This window comes from Trachemys scripta, chromosome 9 (assembly GCF_013100865.1).
Source record: "Trachemys scripta elegans isolate TJP31775 chromosome 9, CAS_Tse_1.0, whole genome shotgun sequence".
NCBI classification, from domain to species: domain Eukaryota; kingdom Metazoa; phylum Chordata; order Testudines; family Emydidae; genus Trachemys; species Trachemys scripta.
This window is the reverse complement of record NC_048306.1, coordinates 80,066,354-80,091,012: the sequence shown is the minus strand read 5'-3', so window position 1 is coordinate 80,091,012 and position 24,659 is coordinate 80,066,354. Positions and strand designations below refer to the sequence as shown.

The 24,659-nt window shown below is 38.9% G+C and overlaps 1 protein-coding gene across 1 annotated transcript in view; it reads right to left on the bottom strand.

Annotated features, from left to right (window-relative positions):
* Positions 1 to 19,633: 19,633 nt before the first annotated feature.
* The window catches only part of GMPS (guanine monophosphate synthase), a 63,293-nt gene continuing 58,267 nt past the window's right edge, over positions 19,634 to 24,659 (bottom strand). The window contains exon 16 of the mRNA XM_034780744.1: positions 19,634 to 23,097. Within this exon, the coding sequence (XP_034636635.1) occupies positions 22,996 to 23,097 (102 nt within the window). The 3' untranslated portion in view covers positions 19,634 to 22,995. The remainder of the gene's footprint in view (positions 23,098 to 24,659) is intronic.

Sequence of the window (24,659 nt, the reverse complement as noted above, 5' to 3'; positions counted from 1 at the left end):
CAAGGCCAGAAGGGACTGTTGTGATCATCTAGTCTGACCTCCTGTATAACACAGGCCAGAGAACTTCCCCAAAATAATTCCTAGAGCGTTTTTTTTTTTAAGACAAAACATCCAATCCAGTTTAAAAATGGTTAGTGATGGTAAACTGGTCCAATGGTTAATTACCCTGTTAAAATTTTTTGCCTTATTTCCAATCTGAATTTGTCTAGCTTCAACATCCAGCCATTGGATCACGTTTTCCTTTTCTCTGTTAGACTGAAGAGCCCCATTGTTCTGGGCATTGTACAAACACACAACAAAGAGACAGTCCCTGCTCCAAAAACTTTACAGTCTAAATGCACTGTCACCAAAACATCCCCATTCCCTGCCAGCCAGTGAACAACAATGAATTACCTGGAGAGAGAACAACAAAGATGATGAATCAATACACAACTCTTGGTCACTCTTTCATTCCATCACTAACTCAGATACTGGAGATTGTTGTAATTCATTCGGAATGGCTGATGAAAAAAATCATTCTATTTGGATGTGATATTTTCCCTACGATTTTTTACCAGAGAAGACTGCACTGAGCTATCCCTTGGAATAAAAATCAGTTCTAGTCTTTTCTCCAGAATGTTGCATTCCGGAATATTGCTTTGATTTAGCATTGAATCCTGCAAAAACCATCATTTAACATACATCTCACCATAAGGAAAGTGAGCTTAGGCATCACAAAACACTATTCCGGGGAGATCACACATTGCTCCTTCCTATCCCCATCATGTTTCCCCTGTCTCCTGCCTGCTGCTCCTGCCACTGGGTGCTCCTCAGAATCCACAACTAAAGGCACTCTGTGACTCCAGAAATTTAGTGCCTCCCCTTCGAAATCCAGGTCTTTCTTTTAATGAAATGGTGAGAAATCTAACACAACTGACTACGGTGATTATCTGGCTTTTTATATAGAAGCATTAACTTCTGTTCACATTTCAGTTTTTTCTAATCTAACATCACAATAGCTAGCTACTGAACTTTGCTATTCTTCTTTTGTAACACAAGATGGCGCCAGTACTGCGTTGGTTGGTCTAGCACGCAACAGAACCTTAAAAATCAAATGTGGCGTTCATTGGTGCATATCGCAGTTTTACATAGAGAAGGACCCAAACTGCAGTATTCAAGTCTGGATTTTGAATTCCTCATACTTCTGCAGCATTTGGACAGAATAGATTGGCTGGAGATCTGGGACCAGCCATGAAATTTAAAACTAGGCCTAAGTTTTGATTCTGAACTCCCCAAATTTCAAAGATGTTTGAATACAGATCCTTGATTTGGTCCTATCTCTAATTATACAGAGCACATTTGGCAAGGGACTCTGGCTGCCTTTACACCCTAATGGCAAAAGATGTTATCATACTAAATCGAATTTTTTTAAAATCAGAGAAAAGACATGCTAAACCCAAATGAATACAAAGAAACTAAACTATAGACATTTTTGGGTATTTCCAGCTGAGACAAGCTTACCATAGCTGCTTGGTCCCTGGTGGTCCACAGGTCCTTTGGAGACTCCTGATACAAGTCTCAGATGGAATAAACCGTAGGACATACACTAATTTAATCCAGTCACCAAAAGGATCTGGTAATTGGCAGTCTGCTCCAGTGGCTGGAATCAATAACTGGCAGACAGAAGAACAAACTTTACTCCCTGAGTTACCCTTTCCTACATGTATTTGATTTTTTTTTCTTCCCAGGTGTATTGCTATCACAATTTAAATAATGAAGATTCAATCTTCACACCTGTAGGAAGTACTGTGGGGATCTTTGGCACTGTTTAATTCCTCATTAAAACCTACATAGTCCCATGGAGAAATGACATAGCAGGAAGATTATTGCATCTCTCCTTTATATGCCACTCATATAACAGTTCAAGGGACTCACTGCTTGTCCATCTCAGCATATTTCAATTTAGGACTTAATATGGGGAGATGCACTATACAGGTGCAGGCTTAATGAACATCATAGGTTTCTCTCAGGTCTGTGTCAGCTCCCAGGTTTTTGGGGTTTTTTTCCCCCCCCTCTTAGATTCCATCTATTAGTCTTTGGATTCTGCTTACACCATTGTACTGTTGTACAGCTGGGCTACGGGAGATAACACATTTAAACAGCACCTTCCTGAAGAATACCAAAAGTCCATGCAGAACCTCAGTGTGCAAGGTTTCATCCAAAAGACTCAGGCCTTGGCTACACTTGCAAGTTACAGCGCTGTAAAGCCTCCCCCAGCACTGTAACTCACTCCCCGTCCACACTGGCAGGGCACTTACAGCGCTGTATCTCTCTGGGTACACCGCTGCAGGTACTCCACATAACAGGAATAACAGCTGCAGCGGAGTGGCTACGACTCACGGGTGTGAGTGTAAATGCTTGCAGCGCTGTACTAATCACCTTGTCAAGTGGCCAATCCTCTCCATTGTTGTGACCGGCTGCAGCAATGCGGAAGTGCCGGTTTCAAAGCTCGTCGTACCACAGAGAAAAGCAAACAGTTTGCAGCTTGCTTTGAGTGAGTAAATGAATGAGCAGGGGGCCGGGAGTTTGGAACTTGCAAAATAGAGAGCTGACATGCTCCAAAAAGCACACTCTCTCCCCCCACACACTCTGTCACAATCCACCCAACCCCCCCATTTTGAAAAGCACGTTGCAGCCACATGAATGCTGGGATAGCTACCCATAATGCACCGCTCCCAACACAGCTGCAAGTGTGGCCACACCACTGCGCTGTCAGCTGTCAGTGTGGACAGACTCCAGCGCTTTTCCCTACTCAGCTGTATGAAGACAGGTTTACCTCACAGCGCTGTACAGCTGCAAGTGTAGCCAAGGCCTGACACTGTAAAACTGCATTGCACTCGGTTTTACTGCCTCAGGAGGATGACGGGCTCAATTTGTTACCTCTGCCAGGATAGGAACCTATGGTTCCCAGAAGTCGATGCATATCAGACCTCATGTGTAAATCACTAAGTCATCTTCTTTCTTATGAATGGACATGATGGGGGGGAGGGAGGACTGCAGTAATGAGTGAGTTTCAGAAGGCTCCGAGGAGCATCTAAAATCTTTTCTAAAATGTTTTCCGAAAATCAAGACAGCACCCCTTACCAAACCTCTTGGTTCATTTTTTGGATTGTTAGTTCAGCAGAGGAAGCAAAAAATCCAAACCGTCCACTCCACAGTGCACTTGGCCAAAACTGGAGGTGAGCAAGATTGGATCTCCAGAGTTCAGGAGGGTTTGGATAAATTGTTTCAGCTTGACAAACCTGACTCTTAAAACAAAAAACAAAAACGTACCGTGGTTTTTTTGCAAGAGTGTCTAGATCTAGGTCTAGTTTTTCCCAGTAATCTTAATTATAATACTCACCTCCTTTATAGGGATGTCGTAAGTCATAATTCATTCATGATTACAAAGCTATATTATAAGAGAATAATGCTCTCTGAGGTGCTGAGCACTCTTCCTCTGGTCTGATACTTAATTTCAAGCACTTGAGCAGTCCCATTGAGTTCATTGTTAAAGTTAAGCATGTGCTTAACTGTTTTGTTGGACTGGAGATACAGTACTCAGAACCTTGCAGGACTGAGCCCTCAGTGTTTAGGAACAGACAATAGCAATTTCCTTGTCCTTGTCTGAGTCCACAGTAGATTTGGCTCTCTGGTTGCTGCTTTGGTTCCCCACTAAGGGTAATCACTGGGTACACAACAAGAACGTAGCTGCCTTATAGCCTATCAGCTGCAAAGTGCTCTGCTTTGGAAAACATTGCTTCCCAACACAATGCCTATATCATTTGCCTTTAGGAAACCCATGTTAATTCCATTATTGCCCGTCAGTTCACAGAGCCCTGTGTTTGACCTGATAAAGTATGAAAAACAGCCTGCATGAAAAATATGGCTGAACCCCTTATGTAAGACCCAACTTAGCTAATGTGGAGATTTTTCCACCTACAGCCGACTACTGTGACATCATATGAGTCAGTTTAATGTAGCTAATATGTAACTAGCCCTCTACTCAATTGTGGCCTGCTTCTGCTCTATCATCACTGCAACAGTATGGGCTGGATGAATGGACTGTAAGGTGGATAGAAAGCTGGCTAGATCGTCGGGCTCAACGGGTAGTGATCAATGGCTCAAAGTGGGATAGGTCCAAAATGAGGCATCCCTTAATGGACTACACCTTCTTCATGACCTTAAGCAACCAGCAACTTTTCACTCTGCCCCCGCTGGAACCACGGCTACTCCCCTGATCTCAGTTTGGTCACTTCTGCTGGCGGTTCTGGAAATTTTCACCATAGCCAGCATTGCCCCATTCTCATCTGAATCGGGGTTACCAGACCTATAGTGACCACTAGCCCAAGGCTAGGTTGGAACTACAGGAAGGCAGACTGAGACAATTTTAGACTAAGTTCGTTGATCAAAATACAGTCTGTATCCTGCAGAACATCTCAATAGATCAATCATACTTAAGGTTTACCAAAAGCAATCTTCAAGTCCATTCCACATGGCTGCCAAAATATCTATACACCAGTCTGCATGAAGAACATGCAGACTTCCTTAAACAGTACAAAAAAATCTGGTGATCCAGAAATAGCCAACCACTTCCTAGAGAGCCTGAATGCAGCTCAAAGAGGAAAAAGGCAAATCTTAGAAATGGACATCAAGATCTAGCAGGAAAACAGGGACACTTATCAGGCAGCACAAAATCCACCAGTTACAGAAGGGCTCTGCAACCAGCATTGCCACACACCTGACCCACCTTGCTAAAGCAGACAAAGATAATGTTTTTGAAAACTCATACAAAAAAGAGTGGCATCAATGCTACCATTTCTGCAGCTCACCCAGGATGAAAACTTCCAACCATTCTCTAGAGAAGAAATAGAAGAGGCACTGAAATCAATGGAAACATAGAAAGCCTGTGGCCTTGACAATGTAATATCAGAACTACATCATCATCTTGGGAAGAAAAGCCACCATTGCCATCTTCCATGTCATGCAGGAGAACAGAATACCCAAGATAGAGTGGAAAACTGGCATTCTATTGTGTGGATCTGTTTTTCAGTTTTCCTTTGTCCTCCCATAGTGGAAACTGATGCTTTCACAGCTCAAGAGAGAGATGTGCTGTAGGTAAATCAGGACTATTTAAATCTACACAGGTCTCAGAGGCAGGCACAGATCCATAGACAGATAAATGGCATCATCAGCTCCTTATCGGGCAATAGCTTAGTTTTTGTCCACGTTTTGGGGTAAATATTTAGTCAGCATTGTGACAATTTTGCCATATGATTCCCGCAAATACTGGGAGCCTGAGGCAGGAAGGAGAACACTCCTAGGGGCAAGGAACCTCTAAATAACCTTAATGGGAGCTAGTGTAGTATACAGACTAATGTGCTAAATATGTGCACTGCAGGCTCTACTGGTGGAATGTTGGAACTGCGCTAGGGTTCGATCAGAGCCTACAAGTCCTCCTCCTACTGCTATGTATTGAACATCAACAGCATGCTTGGCCCTGTACAAACATAGGGGACAAATACAATCCCGGGCCTGAGTAACTCACAATCTATGACTACACTACTGATGCAAGGCTGAGAGTAAATGGGCTTTGTTCCAAGGGTCTTTCTGAAGTGCAGCAAGTTGAGGGAATGAATCCTCAACCCCAGACTGTGCTACAGAGCCTGTAAGCCATGTATTTGGCACATGCCCAGCTAGTGCAGCACATGAGGAAATAGCTGACATGGCTTGTTTCAGCAGAGAGCAGCCACAGGGGCTTGCTTTTTGGTGTGCAGGGATGGGAGTTTCTCTGAGAGAGTTGATGTTCTTCTGACTCACTAGCACACCAGAACTGCTGTATTTCCACTGTGTTTGGTCCTTATGGCTGGCTGCACTGATGGCATCACTTTATGCTTTTTTCTAACCCTATTAAATCTATCCTTTATCTGGTATTTCATTATCTGACTTACACAATAAATCTCATGTGTGTATGTGTGGTGCACAGTAATACTTTTCTCTCCTAGGGATCTTATGTACTGCATAGTATTTCATGTACCGAATTCACTCAACTGGGCCTCACCGAAGTGTTTAACTGGGGCCAGGTCAACACTATAAACTAACATCAATATAACTACATAGCTCAGGGGTTTGAATATCCACACCCGTAAGCAACACAGTTATATTGACCTAACGCCTGGTGTAGACAGCGCTATGTCCACAGGAGGGCTTCTCACATTGACACAACTACCGCCTCTAGTGGGGGGAGGGTGAATTAACTACACTAACCAGATAAGCTCTCCTGTAGGCATAGTAGCTTCTTCACTAAAGTGCTGCAGCTGTGCCACTGCAACTTTTTAAGTGTAGATCTAGGTTTATTCAGGTTTAAGAACATAGATATAGATTAACTAGAATACTTTAGCATGGAGTGATTTCATCAATCAATAGGTGATCTTTAGCCTTAAGAAAACAACTAACTATATCTAAGAGGGTCTATTAAAAGTCACTGAATCCTTAGGTCTCAAGGAGACAGATCTGCTCTATTTCCTTCTTCGGAAGAAAAGTGAAATGCAACAAGCAAGATGAGCCAAGTCACTGATGTGCTAATTTGTCCTTGGTAACTAATTAGTCTCTAATACTGTCCCCTTCCCATCAGCCACAGAAATATCTTTCTTAGAATCAAAGGTTCATTGCAGGGCTGCTGGACACAGTACCACTTAATTACATTCATCCAGTAGCAGGTACAAGTCCACAGAGAGTCTACTATAGTGCAGTAGCATAAAGTTACCTCAAAAGTACTATGACAAATGCTACGTTCAAACATTATCCATAGCTACTTACAAGAGGCACTGTCTCATTACAGATTTTCCAGTGTATTCTAGTGGTTTGAGCAAGGGACAAGGAGACACCACTCCTAGGTTCTAATCCAGGCTCTGCCACTGACCTCTTGTGTGACCTTGGACAAGTCAATTAGCCAGTCTATCTCAGGTCCTTCATCTGTAAAGTAGGATAACACCACTTACCTCATTCACAGGAGTATTGTGAAATGTAACTAATTTTGAAAGGACTCTGAAGGTGCATATAAGTAAAGTATTATTAAATTAAAGTGGCTACTCATCCTGCACCTGCAGTCCTTTACAAAAAGCTGCCATTCTTTATATACATAACTATAATAGAGGTGAAACTCTACTTAGGTGATAGGATGAAGGATCATATGAAATTGGGCAGAGAAATGTTGTGTGGGTCCATGAGTGCACAATGACAGGTCCAGCTTCAAGATTTTGGTGGTCCCAAAAAACCAGACACTTTCACCCAAATATAATTGACCAATGTCTACCCCGTTCAAGCATAATCTTAGTCTTATCCACCTAGATAAGAAATATATGCAATATTACAGAGTTGGAATCTGGCCAGGAGACCAAGGCAAACACACCTCTCTCTGGGAGGGAAAAAAAAGGATCTTAAATAATCACGTAGTCAAGCCATTGTGTGAATATCTCTGTGTCATTAATTACTTATAAGCTGCTGCTCCTGCCTCTTAATTCATGTAGCTACTTGATGGTAAAATCCTAAGGGATGTGTTTTTAATTTTCAAAATTTTGTGAATAAAAATTCAACCTACTTCTAAATCATTAACGTTTAACATCACTTAATATTTTCATTGTGATAAATTACTTGCATGACATGTCTGTGTATGTAATATATATGGCTGCATTTTCCCTGCAGCACAAAAAAAGTACATTTTTCTACAATAAAAATATTATTATTGTTAATACAATGCCAACGGCATTAGAAATAATCACACCCAAGGTATCTGAAGTTGTTTTACTGCTACCTCTTTTAAAATGACAATGAACATGCAGTTTTCATGTAAACATTTACACAATACAGCGTTGTACTGTGTGAGTACACTTATCCAAGACCTCTCTAGAAAGGACAAAACACAAGTAAAAAAGAGATTTAGTTTTATGCATTTTTCAGTGTATTTCTACTATTGTAATATGTAGTCCATAGAATATAGGACCATTTGAATTATTTACATAGGAAAAACTTCCTTCTGGTCCACAAACATATGCCATCTTCCTCCAGATTTACTACTGATTTGGATGCGCAGTAGGCAAAGCCATAGTAAGTCCAATCCAAAGTACTTAGGGGTGTTAAAAAATTACATTGTTCCTAAAACAATGTTTTTAATGCACACTAAAAAGACCCACAATGGCATTTTTCAAAAGCACCTAATTGTTTGTCCCCTAGATCCAGTTGTTGAAAAGTATGTAGACACCTAACTCCTATTCATTTTAATGAGAGTTAGGCACCTAATCTAATTCAAATGGTCCTATACTCTATGGACTACATGTTACAATAGTAGAAATACACTGAAAAATGCATAAAACTAAATCTCTTTTTTACTTGTGTTTTGTCCTTTCTAGAAAGGTCTTTGAGGAGACTACTGATTTTCAGTGAGAGTTGGGCACCTAACTTGCTTAGGCACCTTTGCAAATCCCACCCACAGTGATTAAAATCTTCTTCCTAAAGTTGACTGATTCTACAGTGCAAGAATATTTGGAGGTATCAAATCTTAAACTCAGTCCTACTCTGACTCCACTCAGTAGCAAAGCTCCTGTTAACTTCAATGAAAGCAACAACTACAGCTCTTTGGGATGCTTTCTTCTTGTAATTTTCCCTAAGAAGCATAACATTATCTTATCATGCTTCCAGGATGTCACATTTATAGTTGCAATATCCTGCAATAGAACATTCTTCTTTCTGGCTGCATGTTGAAGATTACTATCAACAGAGTGCTTGTGTGTGAGCTCCCTCATGTGATAGTCATACTTGGATCATGCATCACAAGAATAATCAATCAGTGCATGTTTTTAATCAAGAACATGATACTGATTATCTAATCAATCTGGCAAACTATCCTTTAAACCACACTTCAAAATGAGTTATGTACCTGTTTGAAAGTAAAAGAATGGCCTCCTATAAATGTATTTTATGAACAACTTTTTAAACAGCTTACTTCCTAAAGCTTTAATTATAATTAATTTCTTCACTAGCTTTATTCAATAATTAACTATGTGAAAATTAGAGCTGTGTGGAGGATGGAAATTCAGTTTCACAAAGGATTTGGCTATTTCAAAGTTTCCGTGAAGGAAAATGGTTTCAGGATGATCTAAAGAATAGTTTTAATTTTAACTTTATTTTGTATAATAATACAAAGTATAAAACATTTCAAAACAAAAGCCTGAAATATTTCATTCCCAACACGTTGAAATGGCATTATCTGATTTTTTTTCTTGTTTTCTTCCAAAATGAAATTCAGTCAAAATGAGCCCAATTGTGCAGACATTTCCATTTCCAAGGAACTGCAGACTCCAACAGAATATGGCCCCATCAACGTTTTTCTGACTGGCCATAGTAGAAATAAAATAGATGCACATGCCTGATTACTTCAAAGTTTTAAGTAAAATCAAAGCTTCCCATACCTTGGAATTCTCTGTGTTTCTGCTCTCCGTATTTCCATGTACTCCTTTACTTTGTTCGTTACCCTTTGTGGTGACACATAGGGAGGCAGCGTAAGATTTGGGAAAAACTGTTTCCATCTCCATATGTTAAGGCATTAAAACATGCATCTCTTTAGCAATTATTGAGACCAGTGATTTCCTAGCAATTGTGGGAATTATTGATAAATTAAATTTTTATGAACTGGCAGACATATACCTTCTTGACAATGCTGAGAATATTTTCTTATAACCCTAGTTGTCGATCCTCCTATAGGACATATCATAGCATAGAACATAGGGAAACTGAGATTCTGATTAAACTGCGGTACATTCAGAGTACTATTTGATCACAAAACAAAATCTGACAATTTTACACTCTCCAAAGAAATTGAAGCTTTTCATATACACCGGGTTTATTTTGCAACATTTTCTGATAGAGCTAAGTGTCATGCCTGGTGTCAAACATTAATGGAGTAGGTGGAAAGGATACAGTCAGAAAATGATTAGTCTGATGGAGAGGAAAAATCTTTCCTATAAATAAGAATATCTTCTCTCTTAAATACGAGAGTGTCAGCATTTTCTGAAGGCTGCAGATTAGATAAAATGCCCTCTGACATGCCAAGATTATGCAGAATTGTGATATGGCTTAGCAAAATGATACACATTTTATTCAAAGCCATGCTGTTTGTCATTCTGCAATTACTTTGCAACTTTATGCAGGCCGTCTGTCTCTGAGCACCAGTCACCTTAGTATCTTGGTGCCAAATATTCATGGTCAGACTCCCATGAAATTCTGATTGCTGGTCTTTAAACAACTCCATGTTTATTGTTTAATTACCTGAATAGGATTTCAAACTCTTACCATACCCAGCTGATTCTCCCAGAAAGGAGCAGTACACTGTATTAAGAACCATTTCTGTTACAATTCATTAAACTAGATTAAATAAAAGAGTTTGGAGCGTCCTCCCAGAGGCCGAGAGTCTTACCTTTCCTTCTGATGGTTGGACACACTCCTTTTAGGGCACTTCTTTCACACTGGTATATTAGAATATTTGCAACACTCTGATCACATGTTTGTATAAGTTTATATTATGAACCATATCTATTCAGGGGCTTATAAATCAGCTGTAAATACCTTGCACGGGGAAAATCTCAGCTTGGGAACCTATTACTGAGCCAATAGCTTTAGCTATTTTTACAAAATTATGGAAATTACTGTGTAGAGTCTTCCTGATGATTATGTACCATTGTACCATAACATAAAAATATCATACCAGTTTAGATCTTTATGTTTCAAATAATTATAAAGTTGTCCATTTTTGACTTGAGCAGCTAGTCAAAGTTCAGGGTCTCGGGGAAGTTCCATTAGAAATAGAAATGTATGAAGTCTAGTATTTTCTTTGATGCCATCTTGTTTATTTACAAGAAATATACAAAGTCCCACTTCACCAAACGCACGAGGAACCAAAAACAAAACAGCAGTTTCTTAGCTTACGGTCTTAAGCCTCTTTAGCCAACACCAAACCCAAAGGCGCTCTCTCCAGCTTTTTTTCCAGGGTCTGGGAGGCTAGAAAATATGGTGCTCAGCAGAAAAATCCCTCCACCCAAGCAAACTCCAGGGTGGGTTCACAATCCATTTTTGTTTTAGGTGAGGGGCTTCTGATTAACTCATTCCGGCAGTTATGTTAATTGAATGGTGTATTCAGACCCAATCTCAAAGAGGTTCCTGATCCAAGTAGTCATCAATACCTCTTAGCATAACACTAGCATCCCAAACTTCAGTCATATCACTATAGAATAATAGTTCATTGTAAAGACACAGAGACTTTCAATACAACGTATGAATTACAGCACAAGGGAGTTATTAGTTAGGATAATATGGGAGGGCATGAACTCCCTGCTGTGAATATATAATTTGAGAGGCTGCTCCTGAATTAAAAAATAAAAGAAGAACCTCACCACTGCTTGACTTAATAACACACACAGTAGCACATCATAACTTTCCATTATAACAGAATCATCTGACTGACCTAAAGAAAATAATATAAGAACAAGGATAGGGTAGGCCACAAGCAGGAAGCCAAAGCAGAGGCAGGACAAAATCCTCTATCTAATCTGCATAGCAGATGTTACACTTAACCTGTGTGCCATTGTGGGGCCTGAACACCAGTACTTTCTAGCCTCCCAGACTGAGCCAGATTTCAAACCTGATACAAAGTCTCCTTCCAACATATACTTTAAGGATAGATGATTAGCACTGGGAGAGAGAAGCCCTTATACAAATAATACCACCTAGTTCTTACATAATGCTTTTATCCACAGATCTTGTTAATTAGATGGGCCCTGCAAGTCTTACTCAGGTAAAATTGCTCAGTGTAACAACTGCAGGGTCAGGGCCATAATTAGAAGAGTGAATTCAAACATATGTACATAGCATTCCAGCCAGTACTACAGTACATAATTTAGAACAAGTCAAGGGACATTAGTTATTCATTAGTATTAATAGACTTAAAAAAAAAAAAAAGATAAAACCATTATCCATATACAGTATTTTCTGGTGCTTTTTGTAAGCACTTACTATAGGGTTTTAGCCTTTCTGGCATTCTCTAGTTTCATCTAATAGCTCCAAACATCCTCCAGGTTCTAAAAATATAAGCATGTCTAGTTTGTTCTTATCTTAGATGATCAGGATATTGGAATGCTGAGATACTGCTAAGGTTATGGAGTCCTTTTTCTCTCTTCAATCAAAACATCTTTTCATTACCAGCCTCCGAGTGTATTTTTGGTAAACAAACTCCCATCTGACTTAACTTTTAGTTCGTCCATAAATCTTGCAGTAGCAAGAACAACATTTCTTCATGTAACTATTTTACTCGTTATCACCACAGGCCTCAGGGTTGGTGGGGAAGTACCCGTTTAAGCAGAAATTCTTTTGGCCAAATGTAATCAAAAGATCACTTCAGGAATACACTGTGGCATTAGGATTTCAGCACAACTGTCAGTTTTACATTTATAATTAAAGAACAATAATTTGTTTACTATTACTTTTTATATTAATTCTGGTAACAGACAGACACATTCTGTGTTGCTTGGGTTTGTTTTTAAAGTGGTGGTATTTTTTGGAGAGGGATTGTTTTGTTTTTAGTCAACTAAAATTAGAAATGTCAACTCTGGACTCATTAATTAGTATGAGCTCTTGCATTTTACCAGCATATATGCGAGCAGTTGAATCTTTAACGGACACATCCTTTTTCCAAAGTTTTCATTAGTCATTGGAATTAAACAAAAAACAAACCAGACCACAAGCTTCCATTCTCCAGACGTTATAGTTACAATAGTTCTCTGGTCTTGAAAATAATTTTCCAGGATAGGCAAGACCGGATTAGGGGTTTGTGGGGTCCTGGGCCAGAGTAAGTGGGGGTCCCTCCACACCCCTTCCACTTTCAGTCCCCCAGCCCCCTCCCTGTGTACCTGTTGGGGAGCTGGGTCAGAGTGTAGAGGTTTCCCCCGCCTGCCCAGCGCTCCTGCCAGGGAGCAGGGTCAGGGCACAGGGGCTTCCCCTGCTCCCCGGCAGGAGTGCTGGGTAGGCAGAGCGGGGCAAGCCCCCGTGCCCCAAGCCCGCTCCCCAGCAGGAGCGCTGGGTAGGCAGACAAGCAGGTCACTAAGGTGCCCCTTTTTCTGGGGGACCCCCAGTTGGCAGGAGACCCTGGGTACGGTCCCCATTGGCCCAGTAGATAATCTGCCACTGAGCCTGTATTAATGTAAAAAATAAAAAAAAGAAGCAGAAACCTTTCAGGCCTGTTTCATACATTTAAAAGATTTATAAAAGAGCAAAAGCCCTTTCTGTTTTCTTTGCAGGTACCAATCGAAGGTAACATCATAACCAGAAACTGAGCTTTCCAGATCACAAGCTCTTGGATTAATCACCTCAATTTTCTGGGGTGTTACTGTTCAAATTTTTTTCATAAGGAAAAATCACTTCCTGCAGAGTGCCGAACCTTTTGTGCAGAACCTGGAGACTCCTGGTAAAGGTTGAAGTCTGATAATGAAAGGTTCTGGGGCTGCCAATGGAGGGGAACTTGGTTGGCTGCCTTTTGACTGTGAAATGAGCCTTGAAGAACTTCTCCTTTATGGGCATGTTGTTCTGTTTGGAAAGCATACTGAGCAACAAAAAAGTCCTTCAAGTGTCCATAACAGAAACTTGTTATTTACCTTCCAACAGCAGGTATCCTGTTTCAGGTTGCTTCCAGCTACATTGAAACTGGCTCTGGCTCTTTTGGGAAGCTCACTTAGCAACTCAAACTATCACTGCCCTTTTCCCTATGCTTGTCATATTTAGGGCTGCAATTCTGGTCTTAACTCGGTCCATTGTACCCAACTATTGCATGGTCTATAAACCTATACTGGGGGCCTTGGAAATGTCTTGTCTTTAACTAAGATTGTAAGCTCTTCGGAGCAGGAGTTGGCTTTTACTACCTATCTGTACAGAGCCTAGCACAATGGGTTCTTAGCCCTCGCTGGGCCTCTAGGTCAGGGGTGATAAGTTTGGGGATTCTCCCTTTAATATCTGTAAGTAACACTTTTAAAAGCAGTACAAACAAAATTAGAAAGGAAATTATTTGTGCAAACCCAGCCAAATTGTTCAAATTAGTAAGATATTTAATTTATGAGAGGTAATTCCATTACAGTACTAATTCCATTGTCTGCCTTACGTGTTAAGACAATTACAGAATCAGAAATAATATCGAAATCCTCTCCTCGTGAATTAGTTTTAATATACCTTAAAGTATTGCACATCACATAATGCACTTACAAGGAAGTGGCTAACCTCATGACAACAAGAGTACTTTGTCTGAAGTCTTCTTCTGCAGTGAGACATGTGATTCAGGGAGAAATTAAATTAAGAGTAATTTCCAATTGCAAATCCTAAAAGACTCTTGAACCAATTGTTAGCTAAAAAGCCACAAAAATAGTTTAGACTTGAGGCTGCACTCCATAATCCCACTTTGTCTCTTTTACATATAGGTGTCTATATATCTATGCTTTCAGGCCACTAACCCTTCTTGTCCATCTAATTAAAGTACAAAAAAACAAAAACAAATACCCCGCAATTATTTAAGGAAACCTAGGCATCTAAACAATTCAGCAAACAGAGAACTCTAAAAATTTTAAAGGTTTGTGGCATATGAACATTGTCATGCCAAGAACACGGATGAATTAATGAATTATTATTTTATTCTAGATGTTGAATAACTTTATTTACCAAGTTATTCAACATCTAGAATAAAATAATAATTCATTAATTCATCTATAATCATTCAAATTATCAGCTGTCAATTTCCCTTTAATTTCTTAATTCTTCTGAGAGCAAAATTTTGGCATTATCACACTTTTTAAAATTAATTTCTTTTCCCCAGGTATAATACACTAGTTTGCAGGAGATAATATGAAAGCTCTTATTCCAAGACAAAGTAAATCAATTTTTAATTCAATCCATTTTTACATTGCAATTGTGTTGCTTCAGGGAATATGCAAATTCCTCTCCCAGGTCTATCCAAGTACCTGTACACTTCTAAACTCACTACATAGCATCACTTTCCCAAAATATGCACAAAAATAATAAGTAAATCTCCATAAATTTTTGAAGAGCCAAGCAAGATAACCAGAACAACCTTTAATCATTTTTTTGGAATACCCGTTTAAAATTTGGATGGAATGGCTGAGCACAAATTCCAAAGGTATCTCAAGAATCAGTTTCAGAATTATCAGGTTTACCTGGAACACAAAACAATGCAAGATTTTAAATTGTTCTACATTATTTGTTGTTTTGATGGAGCAACAGGTTGAGCCAGATTCTTATTTACATTAAGGACCTTTGATACTGCTCTGGCATTGTAAAGAAGCCTAAAAGTATAATTATGCTTACTTTAAGGCTTCTTATTACCATCAGAATGATGTAAAAGGACCTTAATCTGAATGAGAATCTGTTCCTTTGTCTTTTATAATGACATAAGTAAGGATTTTAAACTCTAATTCTTTATGTGCAGTTCAGACATTTTATTATGTAGGTTGCCAGTGCATTATTCCAGAGAACCAGCCTTATTCTACAGGTCACGGAGTTTTAAATTTCGAGTCCAATTTAGATCCTGATCCTAAAAAATGATCTATGCAGGTGGATTCTTGTGTCCATATGAAGTACCATTGACTTCAGTGAATCTGCATGTCTGGATCAACTTTCATGATCAGGGGCCTTTGATTCTACACAAATCAAACCAAGGACTTGACTGGCCAAAAGAGCAGTCCCATTATAGAAATATTATGTAAATAGCAGTTTGACAAGGGTGGATAATTTTTCCAGCAACTCATATAACATCAAAAGCAGTTGCAAGTAAGGGTTGGGAAGAATCAGGGAATCCCCTTTTATACCCTCCTCCTGTTGGAACCAGAGAAATAGCTGGAAGTGAGTATTTATCAATTGTTATTCTTTCTGTATTTATTAGAGGCCATAGCTGCATTGTGCTAGGTGCTGTACCAACATAATAAAAAGACATCCCTGCCTTGAAGAACTTACGATCTAATAAGACCAAAGACAACAGGTGGATACAGACAGACAGGGAGCACAAGGAAACAAGTACAATTTTTCATGACTTTCCTTGAAAGGTAATTTATTTCTTAAATAAATGCAGCTATAAAGAAGGATTAAAATATGAGAGACAGAGGGCATGTCTACACTTACCTCCGGAGCGATTGATCCAGAGGAGGCGCGATTTATTGCGTCTAGTGAAGACACGATAAATCGACCATCGACCACTCTCCCATCGACTCCGGTACTCCACCAGAACAAGAAGCTGGAGTCAACGGGGGAGCATCAGCAGTCAACCTACCGCAGTTAAGACACCACGGTAAGTAGCTCTAAATATGTTGGTTTCAGCTACACTATTTTCGTAGCTGAAATTGCGTAACTTAAACCTAGTTAGCTGGCCTCTCCTCCTCCCAATGTAGACCAGGCCTGAGAGCCCTCTGTAAGCACAACAAAACAAGAGATAAGAGCTGAAGTATTTGATGAACAAATGTATTTGCTAATTTTTATTTTTTAATTAGCCCAGGTTGGGGTGTGTCACCATGAAAAGTAAACATCTCCCCAACATCCTGAACCAAAACCAGCCCAAAGAGAGCAATCTCACAAAGTCAGTAGGAAGTGCTCAAGGGCCCCAAAGAAGCCCTTTTGCACCTAGTTTCCTCCAAGGCCTGGTCCACACTACCCCCCCACTTCGAACTAAGATACGCAACTTCAGCTACGTGAATAACGTAGCTGAAGTCGAAGTACCTTAGTTCAAACTTACCGCGGGTCCAGACGTGGCAGGCAGGCTCCCCCGTCGACTCCGCGTACTCCTCTCACGGAGCAGGAGTACCGGCGTCGACGGCGAGCACTTCTGGGATCGATCCGAGATCGATTTATCGCGTCTAGACAAGACGCGATAAATCGATCCCAGAAGATCGATTGCTTACCGCCAGACCCGGAGGTAAGTATAGATTTACCCCAAGAAAGGTGAAGGAGGTGGGCAGCCCCAGGCAACAATAGCCTACTGCACAGAATACACAGTCAAATACATGGGCTGAATGAAATAAGGGCTTACAAACTCAAATAGCTTTTCATAAAGTACTGTTCAAAGGCAAGACTAGACAGTCAATATAATAAGGTACCCAAAGTTTGTTAACAAAAAAGAGTACCTCTATAGGATTAGAGATCTATTGTAAATTATTTTCACTGAGTAAATCTATTTGTCAAGACAGTACTTTCCTCATTCAAATCCCTACTATAAACCCACTTCTGCAGCACTACCCACAAACCAATGTGTGTAAACCAAAAACCCAAACATTAGACCCTCGATATTCTCTCTCTCTCTCTCTACATACACACACACACACACACACACACACAGGCCAGGTATGTCGCTATGGGGTGTGAAAAATCCACCGTTCCCCTCCCAAGTGATATAATTAAGCTGACCTACCCATAGTGTAGACAAGCCCTTAGGAACCACAATCTCATGTCCCTACCCCATAACCCTCCTCACTACTTCTTTATGAAGTATGTTAGTGCTTCACTTGTCTGTCTTTTAGATAGAGAACCCTACCTCAAAGATCAAGTTTATTTTATAGCACCTCCCAGTAAATATATTGTTACCCCTTTTGATGTAAGTAGCTAGCCAAAATTCAGGATCTTGTAGGTTTTTTTTTCCAGTTGGGAGGAGAAATTGGTGAGTCGGATGTTTTCTTTGGCGTACTTGTTTATTTACAAAGAACATACAAAATCCTGTTTCACTGAACACAGGAGGAACCAAACAGGAGATGGTGCTGTGAACAAGGAAACTAACTCTGTCAGCACCCCCGCTGCCCCCACTCCCAAGAGCTTGCTCTCTAGGCTTTTTCTCAGGATCGTACCACCAGCTTCTTGTTCAGGCTATGTCTCCCTTTCTGCTCCTTCTCAGTCTCTCCCCTCTTGCTTCTCACTCACACAAACCCTTAGGCCAAACCATGCCCTGCAAAAGCCCTCTGCCAATATGGCTCAAATTCCTGGATGGGCTCTCATACCGCCCCTTGTCTTAGATGGAGGCTGCTTAGCTGTCTCTTTCAGTTATCTTCAATGACAGGTGGATGTCACACCCACCATTTTAAGCAAGGTTTAACCCAACCCACAACAATACAAAATATCATCGACTGGCATTTTTGTGTTGGTTTGTTTTTAAAAAAAGCTTGAATTTTTGAAGAATTCACATAGAAGTTGTTTTAAGAAGGAAAAAAAATAAAACAAAACAAAAAAAAATCTCCATTTTACAAGTCACTCCAACTATGGTCCTTGAATGTCAAATTTAATAGACAGTTTTGTTATTCTTTAGGCCACGGGTATTTCCACTATCAAAGAATAAGGGAAAGGGTTAGTTTGCAGAGAATGCTGCTGTTTTTTCATGTAGCACTGCAGCAATAAAATTAACAATTTAGGAATGTAGGCATAAGAGGGTTGTGTAATGCACTGGAATATTTGTAAGGAATCCTGAAGGGAATGATTTTGTGATCTAAGCATCAAATAGATTTTAATCTCCTCAGGACATGGTGGGGTTTTTGTTTGTTTGGGGGTTTTTTGGTCATTCAAAGCAGTGAACAGACTACTGGCACTCAGCAAATAAATCTGAAGTACATAGTGCCACTGGAACCAGTGGTTCAAATCCTGGCAGGACTCTGCATAAAATACGTTTCAGGAGTACTGGCAACACAGTCCATTTGGACTGTGACGTTTGAGATTGAATGCTAGACAACTGATACGTTTTCTCAAACATAGGTTCAATTATTGAGACAGATTTTACAGTGCAGTTTTACAGCTGTATGCCTAAAGAAAATACTTAATTCATTCCAAAGGGGAGATACATGATCAAATGTTCCATGCTCATTTATGCTATTGGTGCTGACAGCAAGCACTTAAGATTGCATGTGGCAATGTGTCTCGTGAGCAAAAGCATTTCAGCTGCCCTCTTTTTTTGAGAGGGGCAATTTATAAGCAGTACTGAATTTTCAAATTAGGAAGAGCATAGGCTGATCACTATTGTAATATAGTCATAAAAGAGAAATAGAGTTTGAGGATTCATAAAACCGTATAGGTCCATTAGCTACAGTTTGTTTTTTATATTTAAACAAATGCCGTAAGTATAAATGTAACGCTCTTCTTCTTTGAAGGAATTTCACATGAGAAGCTAGAGAATAATGTTATCATCACAGTAAAGGCGAGACTAAATTCAAACCTCATATTTCACTGAAAAGTTTGGGACAAGTCTATTCTCCTCTTTGAGCATTACACCCATCCTCCCACTGATCATAAGTGTTAGGCACAATCATCAATGACCACTTTAAATGCATCTCACACAATATTTTGAAGGGAGGCAGCGCACGGCCTTATAGAGATGCTTTCTTGCTCCTGGATGTTTCTCTAGCAAGTGGTTCAAGACTCAAGGACAGTGATTTCATCTTTTTTGCTCTTCCCTCCCCTCACCCCTGGCTCCAAAATGGACCATCCACTCAAATGCAATTCCTGCTTTGAAGCCCCACATAATAAATTACACACACATTCAAAAAAGTAACATACTGTATATTTTTTATTTGTGGATAAAAATTAAGGCTCACAGTACTCGATATCATTTCACAAGCAGAAAAATGTTAAAAAAATTGAGAATGATGGGAAATACCTCACCCCCCAATACAAATTCCTTTTAAAATGTTGACATGTCTCACTGAAGACCTGAGGTGAACAAGTTGTACAGGGCAGCTACACTTCTGTTTTTAGTAAGCTACATACTAAATTTACTTATGACCTAATGTAAAAATATGCTATTCTCCCTTTGCATCTGGCTGTACTACATATGTCGACTCCATAAAGTACATTCAAGAACTGCTGGGATGGCAATTGATGTCAACCTCACTAAGAATAACCCAACATTTCCCAAATGTATAGTATGGGTATTGAACAAAAAGGGTGGGAGATATTTTAAGACCTAGGAATCTTATTCAAATAAGACATTCTGTTCATAATGCAATATTTTATATACCCTAAATATATTCTAATATTCATTTTTCTAGTAAAAAAGATGTCCCTAAAAATATGGGGTATGTCAAGCTCCACTTTATTAATAGAGACCTGAAAGCAATCTACTATGGTGTAGATCAGATATGATGAAAATATATACATCAAACTTCAATACACACACTGTATACGTGTATATACTATAACCATAGTTAAGATGCAACTCCTATGACAGTTTGACTTAAGTATCTAATGTGCACCACATATGAAAAATGTTCTTCCTGAATTTATGTATATTGCAGTCAATAGGGTACAATTTATTTAACCCTCTGGATGCTATGGCCAGACTGTGTACTGTATCTTCTTTTGAGTTACATCATAACTATGAGACTATATACTCCATATTTATTTACATGAATGCCAACTAAATAAATGCCTTAGAAGAAGAGTCAGAAAAATGCCAGTATTCTAAGAGTTAAAGAGATGCCCTCTAATTTCGGTAACAAGCTTTAGTGCTTCATTCCCCATTTCCTCTCCCCTCTCTTTGCTCTCAAGGTCTAATTTAGAACATTCGCAGAACTGATGACAGCAGCAATAATAGCAAGTTTACGTACAGTAAGCAACAAAGGCTATATAGTTGTATTTAGAGAATCTCTACAGCTCACTGAAATGGAATTGCCCGTAACTACTTGTGATTGTGTCATTTGTGTATTATACAGTTCTACATTCATGAAAATAACTATCCTCAGTACAGTTATGACAAAAATTAAAAATATAGTATTAAGGCCATAATTTCATCAGGGAGATTTGTTAAAATTGAACTATGGAACAGGAGTTAAAATGGCTGTTTTCAAGAGGACTGAAAGATGGAATATTTTTCTGTCCCAATGAATACTTTTTAACTTTTGGTCATTAAAGTTACTCTAATTGAAAATGTTTACAGCTCATAGTCCAATAGTAAGACTGCATTATATATAATAGCAATACTTCACTTACATAGCACTTTTCATCCAAAGAGCTCATATAGCTCTAGAAGGATGGGTATGGTAATTATTATCCCCATTTTACAAATGAGAAAACTGAGGCACATAGAGGTTAAGGTTACATGACTTCCCAAGGTGTCAAAGCAGGAGAGTTAGGATTGGAAACAGGTATCCTGACTTCTGGTCATGTGCTCTAGCCACTAGAGCCTTCTGCCTCCCTACCACTAACAACATTTCTACACTGTGAGATGTTCATTAAACTTTTCAAAAAACTGGAAGATGCTTCTGTACAATATCCTACCCCATAACTAAGATACATAACTCCCAAGTGGCATAGGTAGAAGTATCATGACACTAAAAAGTGATTAATTAAACTAAACTTTTATAGTATAAGTTTATGCAGTAGTACTAAAAATTGAAAACATGTGGAATCAAATGGTGGTCAACTTGTTAAAAGAAATGTTTATCAGCCACTATTCCAGTTAAAAAAAATCTATGTAAAGGAAAATAAGTGATCAGAGACAGCTCTGAACTACCCCACTTTATAACAGATATAAGGTAATTTCACAGCTGAATGAAATACAGTTTCAAAAATGGACATGATGAAAAGAATGAATCTGGATACATAACTAAGGTTCCAACTGTGCAAATATCTAGTAATGCTGCTCAGGTCAGAACCTTTAACTGTTACAAGAATAACACTTCAAGGACTGTAGTTATCTGAGATTCCCAAATTCCTTAGGTGGCTGGAAATACTTGGCCTTTGGCCTCAACATACTAGAGAAATATGGGTGGTCCAATATAACTATATCCCTTCTTATGAGTTACCCCTTACTTAAATAGTAAACAGCAATGTACAAATGACTGAAGTAATTTGTATTGTGCTTGGCTAAGTCACCTCTGATGACAACTAGATACTCAAAGAGCCTAACAATCTTAAAATCAAACTCTGTACAACACACACAAATACTTCCCCTGTAAAAGGAAATCTCTATACAGTAAATTCTTACCAAGTATAAACAAAAATGCAGGGACAGGCAGTGGGATGGGATGGGTTGTTATGCAGGAGTTTAAAAAACATCAAAACTGAACTAGGTCACACTAACTAGAACTGGTGGTTCTGATGCAACGAGCTACTCAAACTTCACTCCCACTGTTACCATTGCATCAGAGTCCCCAGAGTATATTCTGCCTTATATTTTATACTACCAGACATCATTAAATGTATATTGAAGCTTGATGAGAAATATAGATGTACGTGTTTGCTGTCCACATACATTCTCAATCTGTCAAGAGAAAGTGATGTAAGAGGGAGTGAGCAGAAAAAGGAAGATGAAAGGACATTTCATATTATTTTAGCATCAATCTTTCAGAATTCAGTGTTATTGCCATGGGCTAATACTTCCAACAATATAGAACAGGCTTACCAGTACACAGCAAACAGATACACATTAATTCCACAACTCAACAGTACCCACTACTCCATTTGGCAAAATATTTATTTATAATAAATCTGTTCAAAAGCAGTTGGTCACATTAATTATTCATTTTACATTTTTAGGCTGTAACAATGATTTTGGTAAAAGTAAATAAACTGTCTCTTTTTACACAGTGTACAAAAACAGAGACATTGAAATGACAGTAACAATAAAACACATGAAAACAGGAAGAATCAGTAAAGACAAAAGGCAAAAGCAATATGAATCTGTCTGCGCACAGGCAATGCTGCCATGATTATTTACCCGTACAAATCCTCAGCCCCACTTACAGTTATCCCCAACATAGCTCTTAACTGCAGATTTATGCTCCAGGAGAGGAATCAGATGTTACGTAGCAGCTCCAGTCACTCTTTTCACAGTACTGCATGTCAACACTGGGAATGGTTTCTGATATAATTTAAACTGCACACAGTACTTTAATAGAAAAACAAAATTTGTTACTCCCATTCAGTAGTCCCTGGTGGCTTTGATGTCAAGTCATACATCACCCGAGAAATGCCAGGAATCTTTTTAATCTCTGTCACCATCTTCAACACAACCTATGATGAAAAGGAAAAAAGCACATGAGACATGATTTACTTTGGAAAAACTGCATCCTACAAAAATGGAAATATTTAAAAGAAAGTTCTTTACCATAGCAGTCTTGAGGCAAAAAGAAGAATCAACAAATACTACAAGTACCGGATGCCAATAAAAAAATACAAAAAAAAAAAAAATCCTTACCTTTATGACTTCTCCTCTTACAATTAGGACACCAATAAAAAAGTGGGAGTCAAGTACAAAGCATTTCACTTGACAAAATAAAATTATCTTGAAAACGTTCTTAATTTATAAAAATGAAGCAATCATACCAAATTTCAGAGCCTCATAAAATACTACAGCCAATAATTGCAAACAAACTGGCAAAGTATAAAAATAAAAATGTACTCCTCAACATGAGCTCCACTCCACACAAAAGTAACAGCCTGAATAAAAAGATGAACTTTAAATCATGCTCTGGACAAATGAAGTCTATAGGAACAACAGAGAAAGAATGTTCCAGAGAAAAAGGTTCTCTATTTAGAGCCTCCTGCCTTCCAGAGTTCAAAAACTAGTTAGTGTCAGAAAGCGTGCCCCAGAATGAGTATTGAATAATAATTTGTGGATCCAATAAGAAAAGTCTCAGCTTCCTTGCAAAAGAAGAAAGCTTGCCAAATAATTTCCATAGCTTGAAGTGCACTGACAGTGTAATTATATATTTTGTTCCAGGTATCATATTAGTGTGTACTGTAGAGTAATATACAAATCCATATGCCACAACACAGTATTGCTATCCACAAGCAACTGGAATTTTAAATCAACTTCAGTTACTTCCTTAGGTTTACATTTGTTCCACACATTCAATGCTATTTTGTTTCAATGCTACTATTCAACATTATGAGACACCAAAACTTTATAGCACAAAACATGCATTTAAGATGTAAAATTAGAAATTTAAACTCCCAGTTAAAATGAAGATCCCATGTGTGCACACTGGAATGGTTTCATATATTATGTTTACATTTTAACTATCTATATTTTTAAAATCTATGACATCAGACTTCCTTGAGCCAAGTCAAAGAATTTATAATCATACGTATTTATACTACTCTGACCTATGCAGGAATAATTTCCAAACACAGACTTAAAAAAACAGTGTGAATTTAGGACTGAGACAATGAAAAATAGTAAACCCAAGAAACTCAAAAGGTCAGATTTATACCATTCTTTACACATATCATGTTTTTTTCAAAGCTTCAAAGTACATGAGAATGGTGGGAATGGCCAAAATTAGCAAAACAAGTGCCTACGGTTGGGCTCCCAAACCTGTGTAAGCACCTCAATATAACTAGTCAGTTTTTTTGAAGTGCTGAGCAAACCACAACTCCCACTGAAATCAATGACTTTTGAAAGTTGGGCTGCTTCTAACTATGGAAGCAAGCACCTAATTCTAGACCCTCAAAGGCTTGAAAGTTTTGGTGAATATTCTTAAGTAGTGTGATTTTTGACGATTGTTGCCTTGTTTTACCAACCTGTCACAACATCCTTATGGGCTTATTCTATGGCAGGGTTCCCTTTAGGT